The 24,890-nt window shown below is 31.0% G+C and overlaps 1 protein-coding gene across 17 annotated transcripts in view; it reads left to right on the top strand.

The window, feature by feature from the left end:
- The first annotated feature begins 504 nt into the window (after window positions 1–504).
- LOC121117893 (eye-specific diacylglycerol kinase) overlaps window positions 505–24,890 on the top strand; it is a 35,252-nt gene continuing 10,866 nt past the window's right edge. For 16 of the 17 annotated variants that reach the window (XR_011781538.1, XR_011781537.1, XR_011781535.1 and 13 more), the window contains exons 1-3: window positions 506–780; window positions 19,840–20,026; window positions 20,110–20,411. Coding sequence is in view for 2 of the 17 variants with exons in the window: in XM_040712431.2 (XP_040568365.1) it covers window positions 19,846–20,026; window positions 20,110–20,411 (483 nt within the window). In the remaining 15 variants the exon portion in view is untranslated. Of the gene's footprint in view, window positions 781–19,839; window positions 20,027–20,109; window positions 20,412–24,890 lie in introns of all 17 variants that reach the window. The other variant, XM_040712415.2, reaches the window with a different exon arrangement.

Raw genomic sequence — 24,890 nt, 5'->3', positions numbered from 1 at the left:
CCCTACACATCTTTGATAACGCGCCAGAAGCTCGGATAGGAAATTCTTATGCATCTGCCATACAGTCCAGACCTAGAACCAGGTGACTACTACCTGTTTCTCTCTATAGCCAACGCGCTTGGGGGTGCAAATTTGTCTTCAACAGAGGTCTGTGAAAATTGGTTGTCAGAGTTTTTGCCAATTGGGAGAAGGGCTTCCACGAAAAGGACATTATGAAGTTGAATTTTCGTTGGCAACAAGTAATCAAACAGAACAGGGCATACATGGCTTAAATCGGATGATTGTAACATTTCTCATAAGCATTAAAATAAAGTGAAAAATACGAAATTACTTTTTCCACAACCTAATATTATTAATCTTGTATAAATATATAAAGAAAGAAAGAAGAGTTAAAAAAAGGGGGAATTGCTTCAGCTTGGAGTAGAGAAAAAGCTCACTCACTCCCTCTCACGCACACACGTATGACGTAGGAGAGGACATGTTTTTTTTAGAAAAAGAAAATACTCTTTCAGTCTGTAGAAGTGTTTGACGTAGTCCAGGGGGGAATATTTGAAGAAGAGCACAAGGGAGCAACTTATATTTTTATATATATTATAATTATATTTATATAAATATAAAACTTCAAAATTTTTAACCCCTTGGTTCTTAATAAAAAATTTTTTTTTTTTTTAAAGTTGTCAGTGACTTCTGTGTTGAGTGTTGCCGATTAAAAAACAATAAATAAATGGAATTTGATTCGTTTTAATTGAGAATTAAGTGAATTATTATTAACTTCAAGAGGTAAGTCTAAAAACGTGGCTAGAGTTCATTAGTATTCATCGTCATGACTGACTGAGTAGTGACGAGTGAGTAAGGTCGGAGAAAGAACACTAATCGATAAGGATTAATTATTCATTATAATATAGAATATAGTCTAGTGAGTAATGAATTCATGCGCTCAAAGGATTTTGGCCCCTACTACCCCTCTCTATTTAAACTCATGTTAATTGTTCCAATTATAAGAATAAAAAAAAAAAAATCTTCAAATAATAATTATCTCTTTAGTTACGCGGTTTTTAATTATAATTTTTTTTATGAGTACTGTGTTGTTGTCGGGGGGGGTTTCTTTACAAAATGTTCATTTTTTCATCATTACAAAGGATTGTGTAGAAAAAAAGGAGGTCTAAGAGACGAGAAAATATATTATATATATTAATATTGTTATATAGCTACTATTAATAATAGTTATCATCTCATTTGTAACATATGTTTTTGTGCAAATATTCAGATCTTTGAAGAATATCCTACTTTTTTCTAACGTAATATTAATTATATTTTAGTTTTGGATTTGAAACAACATTTTCGAGTTCGTTTTAGGTAGGAAACAAAGTCATTCTTGGAGTTCGGATTTTTGAGAATTTCCACATAAAATCTGGGGCGACAACACATAACCTAGGTTGTGCCCTTATCGGTCTGCCAGTTCCGGTTCTTGAACCGCTAGAACCGGAACCGAAAACGTCGAATTGAGACCGCAATATTTTGATTATAGGTATTGGTTCTTGTGCTTTCCTTCATATATAGAAAAGACAATATATGCTATAAAAAATAAATTAGCTTGAATCAATAATTCAATTTCTGAGTTTCTGTTGTACAATTGCAGCATTTTCCAATGATTTTTTTTACGTTGCTAGGATGATACAGTTGTATCTGAGTTCCAAATAGCTAAGGGCTTCTTACGGATCTAGAAAAGTGGTTTTAGGCACCAGATGCTGTAAATAAAAGAGGGAAGGGTTGGGATAGATTACAGATCCAGGTCCGCTACTGAACTTGTCGAAGCCCTACAATATGATAACTATAATATTTTTTAAGCATTGGTTGTCCAAACTATACTATGTCAAGGCCCTCCTACGCTAATACAGTATTAGCTGAGGCCCCTTCTATACAAAACATGTCTACTATGTATGTGTAGACTCTTAAAAATCCTCTTCCTGTCCCCCCTAGTCTCCCTTACGACACCCACTTTGAAAGCTATTGTCTTGAGCAACCTTAGTTTTTGGGACCCATGCTGGAACTTGGGGCACTCTGCTATAAAGTAGCTGCGTCCCTGTTTGTATCTAATATCATTTCCTTGCCCCAAATTTCCTACCGACCCCCTTTTTTTAAGTCCCTGTTACCAAACTGAGTCTGTATAAAAAGGAACCGAGACCGAAACTGTTGAAATGAATGAACTGGGACCGATAGAACTGCTGAACTTGAATCGGGCACAACTTTGCACAAAATCCAACTAGAATGATTTTCTCAAAAGTGAGTGTGGATACATTTGTATTATTCTTCGACGAACTATCACCAACTTCTATCTACAATTTACACTTATATACTATTAAGAAGTGCCGCAAATTGCACTTGAAGTAGTCAAAATTAATTGTCACAATAATAGAATGAGAAATGGATATAATTTGTTAGAAATATGATATAAGTCTATTAAATCAAATGAAGGTATCCTCCTTCATATTCTTTTCCAAACTTAACAAGAACTTCTTATCCCCCTTTAGATTATGCCGTCTACTTCCTGACATCCTGAAGAGGTCCTCTTCATTTTTTTCAAAATCTTGGCCAACTTAAAAACCAGGCTACTAGATCATATAACAATGTCCGTAATCTTCATCATATCAACTCCAGCATCTAGGAGATATGAGATGCTGTACCTTTTTACTTGTTGCTCGCTCATGATGATGAAAGGATTAGTATAATTTGTTTATGTAAAAAGGACGGCAGAAACAGAAATCAAAACCTTTTCATCGTAATGAGGAAATAAACATTAATTAACAGTCCACGTTTGCTGCCCTACCCTGTATTTGAATTTTATTAGTGCAACTCTTCTCCCGACATCATTTATAAACGAGTATATATATATATATAGCCCAAATCAAGAAAAAGGGAAAATTCCATTTAATATAAATATTTCATATATATTTACAGATTCATAGAAATATTTTAGACAGTTCTATGATTTGTATTCAAATTTGTGGGATGAGTGAAGGTACTCAAGAATTTGAACTATAGTTAAGATTTTATTGATATTTATTTGAATTAAGAGACTACATATTGGCCTTGTTAATGGCCCTTCAAATAAAATCTATTAATTTCTCAATTTCTTATTATGATGATCAATTTTGATTACTTAAAGTGAAATTTGCGGTGTACCTGAAGGGTCAATAATAATTTTTTTTTTGATGAAAATCAACAAATATTTGTGCAAGAATACAAATGTAATCCACACATAATTTTGATAAAAATAAGTCTGCTTGTTTTTGTGTTAATGGGATACATATTCATTCCAATGGCAATGTGCAAATGCCTACAACATTAAAGAAATATTCTGCTGAATGATATCTCATTTTTTGTTCGAATCATTTCTTTTTACACATTCACCAAGATAAAGGAATAGAAAAGGATAAAAACTTGGCTTCTTTAGTTTACCATGTATGCCAAATGTATTTTATGTCTTAAAAACTCTTCTTTCCCGTGGGTTGAGTAATCGTTCTTATATGTATGTACATACATTGCACACTACATATATAGTAAACAAATACATTATTTTGTTTTATTATTAAATGCCACAATATTGTGCAAAAACGATTGATGATGATATAAAAACATGGAGTGTACTGGTTGTAACTTTTAAATTTAAATAGATTGGTCAATTTACAACTTATACGTCACATAACACTTAATTCCACTACTATTTCTTGGAAATATAAGAGGGCTGAAAATAAATCGTGCTTTAATAATATAGAAGATAACTCCCTAAGAAACCCTCGTTGTTACTCTCCGTTTTTCATGAGCACACCCACTACTCATATTTTTTTTGAACGATTATCAACAAGCCTGAATAAAGACAACCACTTGATTTTATCATTAAGAGTAACTACAAACTATATATATATAAGAATAGTGGTTGTACCCGGCGTTGCCTGGAGTATTAGACACGTCAGCTAAAAGACAAATTTTTATTTAAAAGTATAGAAAATCATTCCCCAAGAAATCATCATTGTTACTCTCCGTTGTTAATTAGCACACTCGAACGTAACTACTCAATTCAATTATACTTATAGTTTTATCAATTCGCATGAAGTGTTCTCTGCTCAAGAATGAAAGAATAATTATAAGAGATTGGCAAAAAAAAAAATTATTATTTTTTTGGGATGATTGACTGGTAGTTTAGTCTTGCGAGTGTTCACTAATAAGAACAAATAAAATTCATTTTAACATACCAGGGTTTACATTTAATTCAAATCTTAACATTTACTGAAAATGCATATGAATACGTAGAGAAAGGATCCGTGTTAAGAAAAAACGGTGGCACCTACCGTTTGATCTTTTTTTTTATTTTATTCATTATTTAATAAGGGAACGGGCCATTCCCTTAATCCCATGACAAAAATTGCCAAAACATTGAGTTTTAGTAGGTTATTTATACTATGAATTTAGGGATCGATTATATTGAACGAGTATGTACATTATGTTATAATAAATATCTGAGAAGGGATTTTTGGATAACTCCTTAAATACGGGGATATAGAGTCATCCATATCCAAAATAAATAGGTTAATTATATATAATTCTTAATATATGTATTTCAACAATAGAAAAGTCAAATAGAATCATCCCAAATCTTCTCAAGTAGTATCTATGGCATATTTGTAATGGTAAGTTTCAGAATACTAACTTATACAATGCATATCATTTTTGATGATACCTTATACTTGGTAACTCATATGAATTTTGTACAATTATAAGATAATAATTGTCGTACTTGAAATTTTTTCTCAACGTCGTATATATATCATGGTATTTTAAGCAACTATTCCATTTTTTTTAAATTAATAATTAGGGCTAATGAGTTATTTACTCACGGAGTCGGTTTGGAACACAGAAAATATGTATATTTATCTATGATTTGGAGTCCAAATTTAAAAATACCTGCAGATTTAGATCCGGGATCTCTAAATAGGATAAATCCAACCTCAAGAAACTATTGGAATCAGACTCTAGAAATTAAATTTAACTTTTTAGTCCCTAAAATTATAAATCAATTTATACAAGTTTATTAAAAATATACACATCTAAGCATAAATTATTCTTAATTTTTAGTTTGTAATATTATTTTGTGATCTTGGTTTTGAATCCCTAAATTTCAATTATGTGACTCTAAATCCATTCGACTAATTGTGTAGATTTACTGACTTTATGAATGAATCCCATTAGTATTGAAAAGATCAATCGAAGAATAATATTTCATAATAATTAGTTATTTGAATGAAACTTACTCCTTAATGATCTTGTAGAAACACAAACTGAAATTGATACTTTATTTTTGAAGGAAAAATTCATCAGTTTAAATAATTAATTCAATAATTTATTTCAGTAAAAATCAAATTTCACCCTGAATACAGACATGAAATGGACATTTACTTGCTACAATATTATAGATACATTATAATTTCGAATATAATAATTTTTGATTCAGACACATACAATGAATTCAGGATATATTTGTAAGTTTATTCACTCTTCTATTTGCTCCAGGATCAGTATGTCTCTTGTGTCTCCTACTTTCTTAGACATTAACAGAGGGACTTTTTAACTATGAAGTTAGACGTTTTCTATGCTATTAATTCAATCACTTTAAAAATCATAGTATAATTTTACTACGCACATAGCAGATAAAAACAATGTTCATTGTATATATTAGTCTTCATTCACCCTTATTGATGGTGAAGAGCAAAATTTGCAAATTTTAACTTAATGCTATACGAGACATTATAATAAATCAATTCCTCATTTCTAGTAATAATCTTTTTTGGTTCCACATAGTCTTTCTACCTTTCAAATAAGCAAAAACGTTATGAATTCCATCAACAATATTAACTTTACTTGAACTCACAATATACACAAGCTTTGAAACTGGAAACTTCTTATGATTTAGATCAGGATAAAAAGTCAGCTCTTGCTCTAAAAACAATCTTAATTGCATATCTGGCAAATCATTGAGTTGTTTGAATGAGTGAAACACGTCTATTTGTTCATTTAATAATTCTAATGATTTACTGTGTCTTGCTTCTGAAGATACCCAATTCGTATTTCACCTTTAGCAAGATTAAGAAGTGTATTTCGGGTACAAATATTGATGGAACTACATTTATCATTTTTAGTTTGCTTCTTTTTATTAGTTCATGATGTATAAAACGATATGAGTGGTTATTCAAAAATGTTATGAGCCCACACTTGAATTCTAGTAGGAGTCTAATCATTTCTACATATATCTTTAACCCATTGCTTCCAAAGATTTCTGAATCTCATTTACGACACAGCATTTATCAGAGTTGGGACAAAGTCCTTACATTGCAAGCCCACGTAAAATATAAAGCCATGTTCAAGTCCTTCATCGAATCCTCAGAATTCATTCAAGCTCATTTCAAGTCTATAACTATAATACGGGGTCCATACTGTTAAGGTTTTTCTCCAGCTTTGGAGTCCAGTATAGTTGCAAGACTATAGGACTATGGAGTCTAAGTCAAGTCTTGAGTCTTAGATTGTGAGATCGTCTTCAAAATATGGACTCAACTCCAAGTGGAGTCGCGAGCCTTGAGTCCAAGTTCCCATCTCTGGCAGTAATTGGCCATTGTATCTTAAATTATACATATATTATTATTATAATAACAATGAATAAATCATAAATAAATGTATACTTAATTGTAAACTCCTCTTTAATTTTCAAGAGGTGACTGATGATCCGGTAAAAAGAAGTCTGAAACATCACCAATACTTACTTAATTTAGTTAAATCAATGAATTAAATTAATAATTACGTTTTGTATGGTTTTTAAAAGATTGAATGTTTGGTCGTGTGGTCGCTATTTATTGTGTAGGGGGTAAAATTCTGGGGGGTAGATGGTTCAATGGGTATATGGCTTGGAGGTGAATTTCTAGGGGGTAAAAGGAGGTAATTGTAGGGGGTGTAAGGACGGGGGAAGTTGACCGGGGGGGATGAAAGCCCTACAACCATTTAATAAGTCGAGGGGGGTGTTAACATAACCCTCTAAATATAGGGAATTATCGCCTATCTTTGGGTTTAAATTTATTTAAAAATGTATAATAAAATAAATATATTTGAACTTAAATACAATATTAATAATAATATTTTCCCCGCCCTAATGTTATTTTAAGTGTAGAAGGTACTCCGCTTTATAGCAGTAACTCAATTTCTCCCTCCAAAATCATAAAACATGCAGTTGATATTAACAACTGTCTTAATTCTGTAATAACATATGTTTCGCCTCCTCCTCGAGCTTTGACACAAATTCAATCTCTAATTATGATTTACATAAGAGACTAATAACAAATCGAAGAGAAAACAGTGTTCTTTGAATACATGGACACGCTCGCAAAATATTTCATTAATACAACTACATAATTATTTATTTTATCAAAAAATATTTATATGATTTACATCACTATAAGTAGTTCGATGCTATATACAAACGCCTCCAGTGTTTCTACATTTTCATTTCTTAGATCAGAATATGGTTAAAGAAGCTAAGATCTATCCCTCGTGACGTCATTGTGGTTTTATTTTTTAATTATTCTGCTATATTTTAGAATAAATTATATAACTAAGTAAAGATATTATATATATGCTCATGTTAAATAGCATTATAATTATTAAATTTTTTTTTTTTTGGAAGATATGTGTAATGCACTTATTACAAATCTCATATATCTTATTTGGTTTTATAACCCACCAAAATGTTTTGTAAAAATTCCAAGGACCAACAGTTAAGGAGTGGTTCTATCGGTCTTTTAGACTGGATTGGACTGGACCCAAAAAATAAGGGCCGACACAACCCTAGGTGTCACAGAGCTCCGAGTGATGACTATTTTTTTGACCGAGATTTACTAATACGAGACCGTCTTACACCGAACTTGAACGGAAAATTATAAGGCTCTATGGCCAGTCCAGGATTTGCAGACTGAAGCCTAACACTATTACATATTTACTTTTTGTTACTGTTAACTCAATATCTTTACGTATTGAAGCCTGTATTTCCCTTAGGAATGAGTTATGTCAGTGGCAATTTGCCAGTTTGTAGAGAGAGAGAGAAGATGGATAAGGAAAACATATTTAAATCCCCTTTCTCTGTGATGTTGTTATTTTTGGTGGTTCCTAGACATCCATATATATATTAGTGTTGGGGTTTGTTCTGAAAATTCTAGACCGGTCCTAGACAGTTATTATTTTTTAGGGGAAAAGCCAATTCAGTCATTTAAAAAAGTTCGGTCTTAATGGGTCTCATTTAAAATTCGATCTAGACCAAATTTTACAGATGAATTTTCAATGAAGTCTTGTGTGTTTCAAAATGGTAAACGTTGACATAAAATGACGTCATATGAAGTTAAATTTGTTGCCTAAATCATACTCATAACTCATACTCATAAATGATAGGGGAAAAAATCGGTCTATATATTGAGAGCGAAAAATCTGTCCACGTTTTGAAAACGATTAAAGTTCGATCTACCGATGGAGATCGCGGTCTGGATCAAAATATCGGTCCAAATCTGTACACTATATATATTTCAAAAATCATTTTAGTTCAAGCCGAATAAAAACATTCTGGTCGTGGACTGAGTCTTAACACTAATGTATATGTATATTGAAATATTATGCTCAAATAGTTCGTCATCAATTTATATATGTATATTGTACATAGTTCCTAGTACATATTTGTGCATTTTTGTTGTATTTTAGTTGTATTATCAACTCTATTTTTTTGAAATTTTCTTCGCAAATTTCGATTTGGCAATTTTTTGATAAAATTCTCCAGTTTTGTAACAAATTGCACGATCTCACAGTTACTTAAATAAATGTTAACTGATTAGTACTCAGTAAGCAAAAATGAACATAATAATAATTAATCTATAATACCCCTAATAGTCCATGAATAGTATGTTATTTATACGAAAGGTAACCACTGAAAGTATTTCATTGAATATCTGAATATATATAAAATTGAGTTTGGGTGTGTAGGTTTGTTTCTTTTTGGGTGCCCGGTGTGGGACCAAAGAGGCTGAAACTTTGTATGGTCAGACTAAAAAAGGGTGTGCCAATTATAAATCTAAAAGTGAATGGCGTTACAAAAAAACAACTACACGAATAAACATGTTTTCCAAATTTATTCAAAATCAAAAAAGTTATGGCCAATAAAAGAAATATATGAAAATTGCAGGTTATTTTTTTTTTTTTTTTTTTTTTTTCAGTTGCAAAAAATGGATTTCCAATGGAATGTTAGATTTGTAAAGAAAATAAATTTTGTAGAAAATTGTCTAGAAATTTGTTTGCATATAAATTTAAAACATAAAAATTGATATTTAACTGAAATATCTGTCATTTATTGAATAATTTTTCAGATTTTTGAAATTTTTTCATTAAACGTCAAATTTCAATTCTTAAGAATAAATGCTACAAAACATGCATTTTGGACATAAAATTTCAAATTTACAACATTATAGCATTTTCAATTTCCAGAATATTTTATAACAATTCTTGCAATATTTGCACAAATGAATCATTTATCGATGGTTATTATTTAGACATTATTCTCCATAACTTTTTTGTTTTGTAAGTACTTTACAATGACAATAAATGCTATTAACTACTCTTATTTTTTGAAACATTAGTGCAAAACATTTTTTTGAAATTTTCTTCGCGAATTTTGATTTGGCAATTTTTTGATAAAATTACGATGGACTTCTCATCTATAATTTTTTTTATGCGTATATGTTGTTATCTTGTTTGAAGCTTATATTATAATTTAAAAAAATATATAATAATACATATATATATTATACAGGCGCCATATTATTATGTTTTCCGGCACCGAATGCGTCTAAACAAAGAGGAAATCACATTTACTATTGTCAATCTGACTTTCCGCTCCTACCTTGGCCTGAGCAACGCCAGGTAACCCTTTGCTAGTAAATTTATAAATGGCAGTGGCCATGTCTAGCTATTTTTGTTTATTCCTCTTTGAATGGATCGACTTGATTCAATCTTTTATAATTCGATTTAAGTCGATACAACACTATTTTGAATATATTATAAGGATAAATCCTCCTAAAATGGTCATAATATTGTTTTATAGGTAGGGGGTCAAAGAAACCTGAAGAAAGCTCTTACTGTAGGATTAAAAGGGGAAGTAATTGAGTTTTAAATTGCTTAAATATCTTGAAACCAGATATAACTTCGTATAGAGGGATTCCAGAGTAAATTTTCTTGGTAAAAAGGACGGGTTATTCATCCATTAGATAAAAATAGGATTACCCAAAAACGGTATCTTTTTCTATATAAAAATTGTATATCTTTGACAAATAATTACGTCATAAATTAGGACACAGGCTCAGTTGGCAAATACAACTTTTCATGTACTATTTCGGCGAATGGGTGTACATGCCTCTAGTCACTGTCAATTTATTAATTTATATTCAATGAAATACTTTCAAAATATAAAGATAAATGTATTATTACATTACTAAAACACGGCGTTACCTCACTAACACAAAAAATTACCCTGTATATGTTGTCATCTATCGATGTACATGCATTTTTTCCTCCCATCGATGTTTTGAACGTTCATTAGTATAGTTCAAACTCATTTTATTGTAAAATTGTTAACATATTCGAACAATTATTAAATAATAATTCCATAGTTTGAAAGTATTGGCCACCAATTGGCTACCTACTAACTCAATTTTGGCCTTATTTTCTGTTTATTTTCGGAGTAAGGGTTGTGAGATACAATAAAAGTAACAAGGTGGGAAGTATTTCATTGAATATCTTCTTACTTTATTAATAAATTGAAGTACATCTATATAAATGTCTGTAATCCGTGCAGTATTTTTGATCTTACAAATAATAGTGAAGTCATATTAATGATAAAAAATAATGAATATGACTTTAGGTGAGGTTTAGCAACGAGTGTGTACAGCTAAAGTTCAGCTACTTAAGTATTCCCTGTCTCATCACTTCATATTGTTGAGGAGAGAACATTTAAGTATTGAGTAGTTGTGTGTGAGTGTGCTCATGAAAAACGGATAGATATACTTTTTCTGGGGGAGTTATTTTCTTTGATTAATAAAGTTTGCGAGTTCCTTGACGTCTAAAAATTCTGGGTAATGAACAGTACTCCCGCTAGTAAATTAATAAAATGGTTTTGAGTTGGAATTACTTTTTTTCTTTTATTTCCCTTCTCTTATTATTCTACTTAAGTCGATCCTTAATATCTTGACACAACGCTAAATTGTATTTACATATTTTTGTGTATGGATTCTTATTTTTTTGGCTTCACTATTTGTTTATTTGAAGAGAATGAATATTTGTTTATTTTATTATTACACTCCAATGAGTTAAAAGAGGTGTTAAAAACAAGTCCGTCTATACTTGCTACCCAAGAACAATATTGAATAGTACATAGTATTTGTTGTATCAAATTAACTAAATACAATTAAATGCTTGTCCAATAATAATAATAATAAAACTATTAATTTTCTAAATGGACAATACTCATAATGAAACTTTTAATTTCTTTTCAAATGTATGTATTTGTTAGGGTCTTCTATAAGTTGTAACTTAAAATGAATAATTTTAAATAAACAGTTTAGAGCACTTGTGGTGGGGATAAAAATCCTGCGTATTTTGGGGATTTAAAAAAAGAAACCGAAAATCAACACTTTAACCCTGACAATTTGAAGAATATTTAAAGGAGAGCAGCTTAGCTGCCATGATGTTTCATTAGCTATCACAAGGGTAGAGGGTGAGAAGTAAATAAACAAGGACATTGGCAAGAAATACTCCAATGTCGATCCTTAATTCTACCCTGAGTCCAACAAGGACTTTTTTAAATTTTAAATCACAAATAATAAAAAGGATTGGAAGGGTTGAATTGAATTGTTGAAAATTTTCACATAGTTGTCAGTGGAAAAATGCTCATAACTACCTATTTTTGAGTTATCGACTTAGTAGTGTATTTCAAATGCAGGAAAGATTAATTAATTGATGTATATTACATATTCTCGTTGTCAAGTATAAATATATTTTCTAAGTTATAGGAAAATATAATTTCTATTTTTTATTTAACCCTTTAACCCAGGACTTCTTATATATCTGGACTAGACATAAACAGATAAAATAGAAGAACCGGGTCGTCCATCTTTTATAAAATCAACTTCCTTGTTTGAAAGGGTATAATTGAAACCAAATTATTCAATTACTTACTTTTTTATACATAGAAAATTGCTTAACTATTCCTTAATAGACTAATAATCCACAATAATTATTAATTTCCAGTGATTTGAGGAACGAAATATTAATTAAATAATCTCAACAACCCACTTTTTATGTAGTTAACTAAGACTGAAGAAGACCTCTTGTACTTTTTTGTAGATTTACTCAATCATTTTGTCTTTTCCAGTGATATAAGAATTCCTTACCAGATTAATGTGCTGTTCGAATTTTTTATATTTTGTAAGAATGTATTCTAGTTCCAAGTAAAAAATATTTTTGTTTTTATTGTAAATTGATCAGATTTTTGATTTTAGGGCTAGAAATGAAGATTTCAAACATATTAAAGCTACTGATATCTTGCTGATATTTATAAATCAAATGAATGATATAATAACACCTCTGAAATTTGGGTTATAACATGTGTTTCAGTCCTTTTTCGATATTGCTTTACGTTTGAAAAAACTCTGGAATCATAAGGTAGAAATTTGCATTGGGATAAGTAATCAAAGCGTCGACCTGGAAGAGTTTTTAATTCTATGTGACGTAATCCAAAACATTTCTTGCTGAGTTTTTTTAGACGGATGATGACGTCATAAAAGCTATGTTCATCAGAAGAAAAAAAGATTTTATGCCTAAAAAGTGACGCATTTGCAATTCAAACGATTTTTATATTTGGGAGTATGTATTCAGATCATTTGAACGATTATATATGACTGGATTGTTGATCATGTTTTTATGAGACCATGAAATGGTGTTCACATAGTCATAGAGTCTTTAAAGCTCCAACCTAAGCGGTTTTTTTAAATTATTATTTTTAATTATATAGGTTGCTGCAACATATCTTCCTTTTTCCAAAAGGCAGTAAAACAAGTCTTGTATATCAAGAAAGTTTTATTTTTGTTTGATAATTATAGTACATAATTAAAGTTTTAAGCATAATATTAAATAGGTGACGTCCCAATTGTCCATACTCTGCACAAACCCAACTTTTGTATTTTTGATTTTTTTTTGTTTCTCTTAAAATAACTTTAAATTGAGAGGTTTTAGAGGGATAGTTATTTTTTACAGGAAGATGCAAATTTAAATTAGCATTATGTTTTATCAGATAGTTGTTGATAGTTAGTTGATTAGGGAATTAGTTATTGGTAATTCCGCAAAAATCTTGGCTTTTCCGCAATATATCCAATGAACCAATTGGAACAGATTGAACCAATTCAAAATTCTTATATTATAACCAAACCTGATGACATCCATTTTTAGCTCTCAAAGATTTATGATTTGTGGATTTATTTGCCTTCAAAATATTTTACAAATTTCAAACTATGAAAATCGTTTTTTGCATATTAGAAATTGCAGTAATTAACTGATAAAAACTCTGTAGCTAAATTGCACTATGTTTAATTTTAGGAAATATTCGGTCAGGCCATTTTTTTTTACAAACGCACGTTCCTCACTACTCCAATGCATGATAGCGAAGGGCAGTATTTCTTAGACAACTTTAGAATCTTACCTCTATAATAAACCACGCCCATTCGGCTGCTACTTTTCCTGCTAGATTGCCACGCATTACAAAAAAGAAGTTATATTGCCACACTTTGTATATATATATATAAATTTATTCTTTTGTGGGTTTATATTTGTGAGCCAATCTCAGATTACATTTAAGTCTTATTTTTTTCGGTCTTTGCTCTCCATATTGTTTAATGTATGTTTTTTTAGATATATTTCTTTAATGTCATCAATTACGAAAATATATAATAGTGGAGTCAAAAATCAAATGACGTCATTTTGCAATTGTAATATTGCAAAAATAAATGTTAATATGTGATATAAAATACTTATATGTCACATATACGAGTAATTGTCTAGTTTTTAAAGTAATGAGTTGACAGATTTGATTAAATCGAATTATTCCAATACGTTATATTTTCATATAAAATATGTCTTTCACGACCTAGTTAAAAGGATTTTTTCCACGATCATAATCAAATTTTTGTTAATACGTGAAATAAAGAAGCATATTCTAGTACTTTTATTTTTCGTTCTATAGTGTTTGTTTATCAAACATTAATTAAGCACATCTCGTCATGATGATACTTAATTGGATTAACTAATCAAATTAATGTTCTATTTTACGTTATAAGCAAATAATATAATTCTAATGTTCGATTCGTGATAATTTATATGGGTTAGTATATAATATATAGGAGATATTATGAACCTTCAATCTATCTTCTTTGGGCACATAAGCTGCAAACAGTAAATATAAATATTTTACAAGTACTATGATTGATTTTGAGATAGTTCAATAATAACTAGAATTGTTGACTACTGACGTCATTAACAGATAAATAATAGCCTATTTAAGATTCCATAAAAAAACATCAAAAACAGGGACTCCCCCACCCTAATAAAATAAATGTCCGTTAGTTCTCATATTTAGTAAGTTGTCCAGATAGAAAAACACTATCAATCATCAAGTAGTTTTCCAAATTCTTAGAACGCAAATAATTCCAGAATTAATTAATCTAGAGTGCTCCTTGTGTTCCATTGAAATATAAACACTTACTAATTCAATAATTGATCAAAGTTGAGTGATTGAAATTAATTCATATTTCGACATATCAAAGCATTAACAAAATAAAAAAACCTCAGCTTTTTAGCTTACGTACAAGTCGAGAAAATGAAACTTGAACTTGATCGATGGGTTTCCATTCGTGCACTTCAAGTAGTTGGACGTCTCCAGGACCACCTTCTACGACGACAGCAAGTCCAAAACCTTGGAGAGGAAGAAGTGCTCTGACAAAAAGGCCAAACTGGACTCATAGGAGTTAAAAAACCAGTACAGGTCAATCCCCTAAAGTTCATGCGGGCCCATGAAAAAGATCTCGGGGACTCACGCCCGACTGTCCAGAGAACTTTAAAAAAAGTGGGTGGAAAGAATCTTGTGTGAGTGGAGAGGCCACTTTTGATAACAGCAATGAAAAAACCCATCCCTTCCGTTAGAATACACATTTGAATGAGTCTGTTGAGTTCTTTTTTTGTTTGACACTTTTGGCATACAACACCCCTGATGCTAACCCCCTCGACTACTATAGACGTTTTGGGTTCCTGGACACTTCTGATCCTTCCTTTTCTAACAAAAAAAACTCTCAATGGTCCTGAGAGGAATCTGCAACCTTTAAACAATGTCTCTCTGGCTTGATACACCCTCTACCATGCCAACAGCCTTGGCCCTGGTCTCCAAAGAGCGCTCTTTCACCATTTCGGATATTGAATTTCAACTAACATCCTGTGGTGTTTTCTGAGCCCTTTTATACTGATGTATGATGCAATCATCGAAAATTATTACATCAGAAAAATTCAATATTGCTAATGATTGTATCAGCCAAATTTCATTTCTGACCAAAAAAAAATATTTTTTTAACTATAAAACGAATATTTTTAATACCACAATCAATTTTTGGACATACTGTACAATATCTATTAGTATAAAATATTTGTATGTTTGTTTTCTGTTCGAATGATTGAATTATGCTCTTGCCTCGTATCATGGTTGTTCGTTAATCCATGAGTCTTTTCTAGTATGAATAATCTATCATGACTAATGATAGAGACTAACGCGGAGAAGTGATAAGCATTTCTTCTATTCGAATCGTTGCTGTATTTTTTTTTTATATATATAATTTTACTAGTCTCTGGTTCGCATTCATTGCATAGTGAGATTTTGTTGGTGTATGCATTGAAATTTTGTGAAATGATTTTTATTATTTTTACAGCATTTAATATGTTTTACAGTAATACACATAAGACATTTTGATTAAAAAAAATCAAGGGAATATATATTTTAACCAAAAATAACAAAGCCCACGTATAAACTTCATTTATTTATATATTACGGCGAAACCGTTTAAGGAAAAAAGTACTAAGGCGAAATGGTTTAAGGAAAATTACAAAGCGCCATATACATTACAAGCCTTTCAATACTATTAACTTGCCCACTTAAACTGCCCTTTTCCTACCATTCCTTCACCTTCTTCTCCTTCATTGTTTTCTTATGTTTATTCAACTATTTCTTTGGGAGATAGATTCATTATGGTAGTACCTATGTTGTTCTTAGTGTTGTTTTCGTCCTACTATGTATTCTTTCCCATGTAAACTCTTGACGTAAACAATGAACCAACCTAACTAACAACATACTCAAAATATATATACTATATTATATGTACGATAGAGTGGGCCAAAAATCAGAATTTGATGTATCAATAATGGGAAAATTTGTAATACTATGAAAGACTACCAATTTTCAGAATGATTGAATGTACTTTGGAGGTTTCAGAATTCAGTAGAAACATTATTTATACATATTATAATAACCAATTATGCCTAGTAATTTGACTGGTATTTTTAACTTATAATAATCAAATAGCTCAAGTTTTGTTCTTATTGAGAAAAAATATTTGGTTTCAGAAATTAGATTTTTGTTAAATATTGTGTTCTTTTCATGTTGAAGCACTGGATGCGAAGCAATTCTACTTCAATTTTATCTACCATAATAATTATAATTTATAATCTTATATACCTAAATGCAGGGCGTTAAGATAAAATCAATGCTTGCGTACGCCGGCGATTTTGTTATGATGTAGCTTTGTGATGAAGTCACTTAATTTGAAGACATAAATTTGGTTGTATCAACAAACTTTATTGCATTTTTGGAGATCATGGCGACAGCCGCTCCAGATATAAAAAAGATTGAATTTACGGTGCTGCACAGTGACAATCATTTTTGTCCACAGAAATATGGAGATTTCTAATTGCGAAGTTTCAAATGTGACTGGTGTCCCAAAAGATTTGTAAGGCTCTTCTGGAGACGGATGATTCCAGATCTGTCATCAACCGATGGCTCAGTAAGTACTGCTAAGATGCAAAAGAACTACATTGTCAATGTCTTCTCCTCCTTTTGGTCCTGGATCTAGGTTGTGATTCATGCTGGATGTAGATACATTAAATGAGCTCTTTTTCAAAATTTACATGTACAATTCAGATAATTTTCAAGTAAAACCACCGAAAAATGTGTCCTTGGTGACAATTTAAAGATTTTGAAAAATGCACCAATTTGATCTTAACACCCTGTATAGCTACTCCTAATAAAAATATGAATATATCTTGCCTTTACGATAGAGTGAATAAGGGTTAGTCATCCTCCCTCACAAAGGAAATCAATTATATGAGTCATATATTACAAAAGTTTTCCTTTACCCCAATTTCAAAATTCAAAAAAGTTGATCAAACCCCCTACCAACGACTCACCCTAATGGACATAATATATAGTCATTCTCCTGACATTTATAAATTATGACAAGGGGTTCAAAGAAAAAGAGAGAGATCCTTAAGTAATGGAAATATTTATTCAATCTGTGTATTTATTTGTTTTTTTGTGTATAAGGTCATTTTTTTATACTTTTAATTCAACATTCTTGATAATAATGTTTCTATATAACTATTTTTTATAACTCTCCCAATTCTACGCCAGGCAATTTGTGAAAAAAGAAACCATTATTTTTTTAATTCCGAATTCAATCTTCAAGTTAATTTTTTATATTACAACGTTTGTATAGGTTAGTTTGTTTTGACGGATTTTTGTGACTCAGCGATTTTTTACTATTGAAAAAAAAAAAAAATGGAAAGAAAAGAAAAGAAAAGATCTATTTACTGGAAAATTATTGCAAAAGTTTTTAAGAATAGTATTTTGGTAATCTTCAGGATGTTAGTGCTTTTAAATATTAATAACCGGTCAAACTGTTAGTATTTGCACCTCTCCATTATGCAAATTTTTAGACTTAAGAGTAATTTTTTACTATTTTCCAAAGAAAATATTACTTGTATATTAATAGACATCATTTTTAGAGAGAGGGCGCCACTCTGTATTAGTGTTGTGCGGTACCCTGATACTACAAGTAGTGGTTGTAGGGTACTAATGCATTTAAATAAGGCAATATACTAAATAGGCATTGGAACAGGTACTTCCAGTATCATTGATTATGTCAAAATAATCTTGAACCACCAATGACGTAATCCCCAAATTTCTGAAATATACCACACTCACAAAAAACTTAAAATGTCATTTTATAAAAAGAGAAAAGCAATTCGTCAAATTCTTTATTAGAGTCCGGAATTCTGTAACCCGATCTTACTCGTAAAAAACAAATAAAAGAAAATACTCTGTTTATAATGAAAGAACTCATTTTTGGTGGAGCTGAGGGCTGTATAGTTACGAAATACAGAAAACACACCGATCGGTTTGAAAGGGAACTCTTGTATGCTAATCTCCTTTTTCATTTATAATTTTACTATTATATACAGGATGTTAAGACTAAATCGGCTTGCGTATGCACGTGTTTTTGTAATGATGCAGCTGTCTGATGGTGTCTCTTTTTTTGCCGACAGAAATATTATTGTATGGACATACCTCAGTGAAACTTTGGGCATCCTGTCGACAGCTGCTCCAGATATTAAGCATATAAATTTTCAAAGGAGTCACGGCGTTGCGCCGTAACAACATGGAGATTTCAAAACCATAGGTCTCAATTGTGACCGGCATCCCAATCCGGACTGTACAAAAGATTTGTAAGGCTCTTCTGGAGACTGATGACTCCAGATTCTACGCAGAGTGGCTAGGTGAGCACCACTTTGACTTCATTGGGAAGGAAATATGGCCTCTCAGTGGTCTGGATGTTAATCCAATGGATTATTTTGTGTAGGGCTACGTTGAATATATAACAATGGAACATATCATGTCATCAAGGACTCTGATTGCCTCCATCAAGGAGACAATTACCAACAAGACAACGAACTATGTTGTCAACACATGCTCCTCCTTCCAACCCTGGATCCAGATCGTGATTGATGGTGAAGGCAGATACATCAAATGAGCTCTTTCTCAATATACCTATGTACAATTCAAGTAAATCCCCGAAAAATGTGGCCTTTGTGACAAATTAAAGATTTTTGAAAAATGTGTCGATTTGATCTTATGATCTATATGATGAATATGACTTTGGTTGCTACTTTTAATATACCAGTATTGCACTTCTATCCCTTAGCTGTAAATATTTAAGGACTGATCGTTGTAGATACAAATGTCGGAAATAACTTCTTGTATACGGTTATTTTTATATTACATACTTATAATAGAATGCTTATTTTGTGTTAAATCATCAAATAGCAATTATAATAAGGGTTGAATGGTAAGATTTTGAGGAGGGGAACAAAAACAACAGCTACAACTTAGTACAAAGTAAGGATCTTCCGTAATATATGTATGTATGTACTTATTTGAGTTAACCCCTTCGTATTCTTTTGTAAAGATGAAAAATATATATTATTATTATGATTGTGTACTTGTTCCGGGTACGTCCCAAATGGACATACGCACATATGTAATATGTTTTGAGTTACTTATATGATTAACATTTATAATAATACAATATATAAAATGTTATTTCTTCATATTGATTACAGGGGGCTATGAGTAGTCCAATGTTCATTGCTCTTATCAACACAAAGAGCGGAGGAAATGTAGGATCCTATCTCTTATCCAGATTCAAGGAAATCCTTGATGAGGAGCGAGTCTATAATATCAATGCGGATGGAGGTCCGGGAAGAGCTCTCAAGGAGCATTTACATACGGAAAATCTACGCATCATTGGTAGGTGATGAGTGAATGAATACCTCTTCTATCTGCCTTCTTTTTACTTACCGTCTTATATATCAATATGTTTGTATATGTAGCCTGTGGAGGAGATGGAACTGTGGGTTGGATCCTCTCGGAAATGGACAAACTATCATATCCCGATAGCGCTTGCATACCCTCTATTGGTATTATACCTCTTGGCACAGGGAATGATCTCTCTAGATCTCTCAACTGGGGCGGAAAATATCGTGACAAACCTCTTCGCAAAGTTTTGTTGGATATTGCAAAAGCGGATGTTGTAGATTTGGATCGGTGGTCTCTTTTGGTTACTCCAAGAGACGTTATCATGGATGATAAACTTTTGGATGAGGATGATCTTATGTTTGGAACTGTAGCTAAGGTAAGGTCGTTCGTTCATGTTGCTTGTACAAACATTGTAGTACTTAATGAATAGCTAAGGATGTCATTTTTGTACTGAAAAAATGAGCGGGAGTGATATCTATGATATTAATGGTAGTATCAGCTGCCTGTTATTTGATTTTGGGAGAGAAAATGAATTACTTTCTTTAAGAAGAGAACCTTCTCCATTTAAAATTGCTGTAGGACAAGGAAAATATAATAAATATATACTTATTTTATTATGAATTTTTAAAACAATTTACACCAAAGATAGGCAATAATGCTTACCGCAGAGGGAGAAGGTAAATAATGAAATGTATTTTTATTTTTTTCATTACAATAATGACATCCTTATACATAATTGTGCGCTGTGCATGTAACTTGTGGTTATCCTGTTGAAGTTTTTCTATTTCTGAAATTCCAAATTGATATGATCTTAGATCAATATTCATTGTTTTGTTGCTCAACAGTTTGTATTAATTAATGGAATATTTAAAAAAAATTAAATTGTTTTTTGTATCCGGTTATTGGGCGTTTAATGATGCAACAGCATTTTTATTTGAATGGTTGTAATAAGTAATTAATATTTTAGAGGCAGCAAGATTAACCACATTTTAAATATATGTTTCATATTCAATTATTAAAAATTAAGACATCTAATTGACTTATTTATAATTAATTTCTTAACTATTCCTGCCTCTAAAATATATATTACTTCTTACAATTAGTCAAATATTTGACTTAATTATATTTGATTTGGAAACATTTTCACGCTACCTTACATTGCATATTTATTAGATATTTCATAAGAAAATGAAAAGTTCTACTAAAAAATCAATCAAATTCAATTTTTTCATGGCAAATCTTTGAAGTTGTAATATAAGTTTTATTCTTATTTAAGCAATCATATAATGCAATTGAAAAAAAACCCGCACATTTTCTGTATTCAATATAACTTAATAAATGTTTTTACCAATCGTTATTACTTTTAATTTTCATAGATATCGTTATTTCATATCGAAATATGGCTCTGAATCGAAATTATACTCTAAAAACGTAATTTAGTCGTTAACTGAGTATTTTTTCGTAACGGGTTGTACAGGGAGAAGCTCATTTAACATACTTACTTTTTCCTTGTACAAAAGATTTGACCCCCAAGCTAAGTTTCAGTGTACACTCTATTGGAAATAACCATTTCCTCTGGCATAAAACCAATATAAAATATTTTACCAAAATTGTTATAATAACATTGATCATGTCGTTATCTATACTGTACCTCACAACCTCTCCTCTTAAAAGAAAAAGGCCCATAATCACTTGGTAGTTAGGCAATTCTTCCAACTATACAATTATTATTAACTAATAGTTGGTAACGTTCACAGCTTTATAATAACTAATTTGTATCCAACAAATCAATTTTAAGTGAACTGATTGCAGGAATAGAAGAAAAGACTTCGACAGCAGATAACCAATTACAGTGCAATTACTGATTTAGGTTTTTTAAAGGAGAGGTTGCGTTATATAATCAAGGTAACACCGTGTCTACTGTTGATATTGTTGCAAAGTTTGAAATTGAATTTTCACGCTTTTTCTATTTCTAAAGACGACTTAACACTGTGTACCGTACTTATTGTATTAGTAGTACTCTGGGGTCTTTTTTTAGGGGGGAGGGTGCAGTTTGTGTGATACAGTAAAGTTAACCAATTTTATATTAATCACGGAATCCAATTGTTTAATTAAATGCCACTCAAATCACTAATCATGATAACCAGAGTGTACGTTTGAAATAGATAATATATTTTTTATTACTAGGATTAAGTATTATGCTATTTTATAAGCCTTTTGAGATACTTAAAATCCAAGTACAAGGCCTGTCTTATTTCTAATGGGGTAGAGTGTATCATTTAAAAAATAAAATGGATTTTTCTTTTTTGAAATTTCTTCAAAGAAGCATTAAAAATAGCATTTGTGTAGGGAAAATATTATAATTATATTTAAATTCATATAGGTATATTTTATTATGGATTTTTAAATCAATTTACACCAAAGATAGGCGATAGTTCTTCTCTTAGAGTGATATTTTACCAGCCCCACGACCTATTTAATAATGAAGAAAAGAGAAGAAAGAGTAAACTTATCAACCGTTTTTCCTTTTCCAATAGCTATATTTAGTTTTTCCTTTACACAGTTCCCATCTTTAAGTATAGTGTATTCCTTACCCTAATATAGAAGAGAGTAATGGAAAATTTACTGACGAATTTCACAGTGCTTATATCAAACTAAAGGAAATCCAAATCGATTAAATACTGTTGAAGAATTTATAATTTTTGGTGACTAAAGGTGGGCTACCACATCTATTTAGAGCTTTAAAACTAAGTATCGAAATGCACTAGTTAGCTTAAGGAAATACATGGTGGGAAAGGACATATCTTTTTCCCACGGAAGATGTCGCTTTTTATGTTACCACAGATCATTACTATATCATTTTTGTCATTTCCCTCCTGCCGGATTCAACTTTATCTCCCCTTATCATAATTTAACTTGTAATTCATTTAAAAGAGTCTGAAAATTCCATGGAAGCTAGGTAGTTAGTTATGTAGTAATATTCAACCTGGCTGGAAAAAAGGTGCGCCACAATCACTGCCATCTACAAATATCAATCACGAGGTCTTCGTTTTGCTACTTTGTTTTGAAATTTTACATCTAGGATGCGTGTACCTACATGTAATACGTATCCAGACAATTGAACTAAGAACTTAGCATGTTATAGTCTTCAAACCTTCCTTTCAAAATGAAGAGGGGTTCGGGATTTAGAATGTGTCTGGTTTGTAGTAGTGAAGATATGATTAAAATTAATTTTGGAAGAACAAAAACAACTAAAATGAAGAAACATTTTAAATCACAGAATCTTTTTATTTTGAGAGAGAAAGTTGTTCCTATTTGAAGATTATAATATCCTAGGTTCTCAAAAATAAATTGCATATACTGTACACTCATGATAGATGTAGTAAGCCGCCTTAAGAAAAGAGCCTCTGTAGTAGGCATCTTTATTTTCTTGTGAGTTAAATAGAAAATTGACTAATCAAACACGAAGCAACTTCGAGTTTCTAGTAAAGTCAAATTTTCCAAAGGATATTTTATGCGAGTTATCTTCAAATCTCAACAGCACCCATGTCAAAATAAAGAGGTTCAGTGATTTAAAATGTATCTTGGTTGGTGAAGAGTAAATTTTTTTTTCGGTTTGCTCTTACATAATTTTTTCTAGAGCGATTTGGACCGATGTTTGAGTCCAGAGCTTAATCTCAGACCTAAAAGGGAAATTTAATCGCTTTTATTTCGTGGACCGACTTTTTTTCTGGTTTCAATCTATGTACCAATTTTCTCCCCAATTCTGATTTATGAGTGTATAAATATGATGTATGCTACACGTTGAACATCATACTGTGCAAATATTTACAATTTTGAAACACACGTGACGTCATCAAACTATAGAATCTATCGAATTTTAAATAAGACAATTTTTTTTATAAGCGATACGGAACAAATTTTTCTTTGAGACCGGTCTAGGTTTTTCAGACCGAAGCCAACACTAGTAACTACCCTTAATGTTGTTCTTCAAAAAAATAATACTTAATTTGTAATTGTAACTCAAACTTCGTGCCCTTTTTTTTATGAGACAAAATAGCTAGGAGGGGAGAAAAAAGAAATTGATTTTTTCTATTTTCCATTTCTTAAATTCCAACAGTACATACATACTAAGGTCCTATTACCAGTTTTATTCACACAAATTATGTACGTACATGTAAATGCATAGAAAGGCAAATATATTTATTAGTGTTGGTCTTCGATCTTAAACCTTAGACCGGTCTGAGACCATTAAGAATTTTAGTCAACAGAACTCATTCCGTTCTTTCAGTCTAGATTCTTCTTACATAAATATCACTCTGGATCGCTCTCCTATAAAATTGAAGACGTCAGTTGTGTGACAAAATGGTGAACGTTAACCTACAATTACGTCTTTGAGGTTAAATAAGTTATCAAAACCGAACCGAATAAACAAAGTTTGGTCTTGGACCGTGTCTCATCACTAATACGTATGTGTGTAATATCCTATTATAATGTCTTCCTAAGTGTGTGTATTGTGTATATATATTATTTTGGTAGGTGATTGCAGCAGAAGTAGTATTGGTTCAATTCTACATATCTACTTTTCTTACAAAAATAGATAGAACATTTATTTTCAAAAAATCATAATCTTATTTTTGTAGATTGTGTGTCGTACATATTGTAATGCATGCATATCTTAGTTCCATACATAAATCTTTTCAATATATAATGTACATACGTTAGAGTGACCCTTATTTTTTACTAGTGATGGGACGATTAAAAAAATCCCGATATCCCGATGCCGATGTGATTCTTGTAAAAATACCTATGCCGATTCTTTAATATAATAAATCATTGTTAAAAAATACAAATT

The sequence above is a fragment of the Lepeophtheirus salmonis genome, chromosome 1, assembly GCF_016086655.4.
Source record: "Lepeophtheirus salmonis chromosome 1, UVic_Lsal_1.4, whole genome shotgun sequence".
Lineage (NCBI taxonomy): Eukaryota > Metazoa > Arthropoda > Copepoda > Siphonostomatoida > Caligidae > Lepeophtheirus > Lepeophtheirus salmonis.
This window is presented reverse-complemented; position numbering and strand designations above follow the sequence as displayed.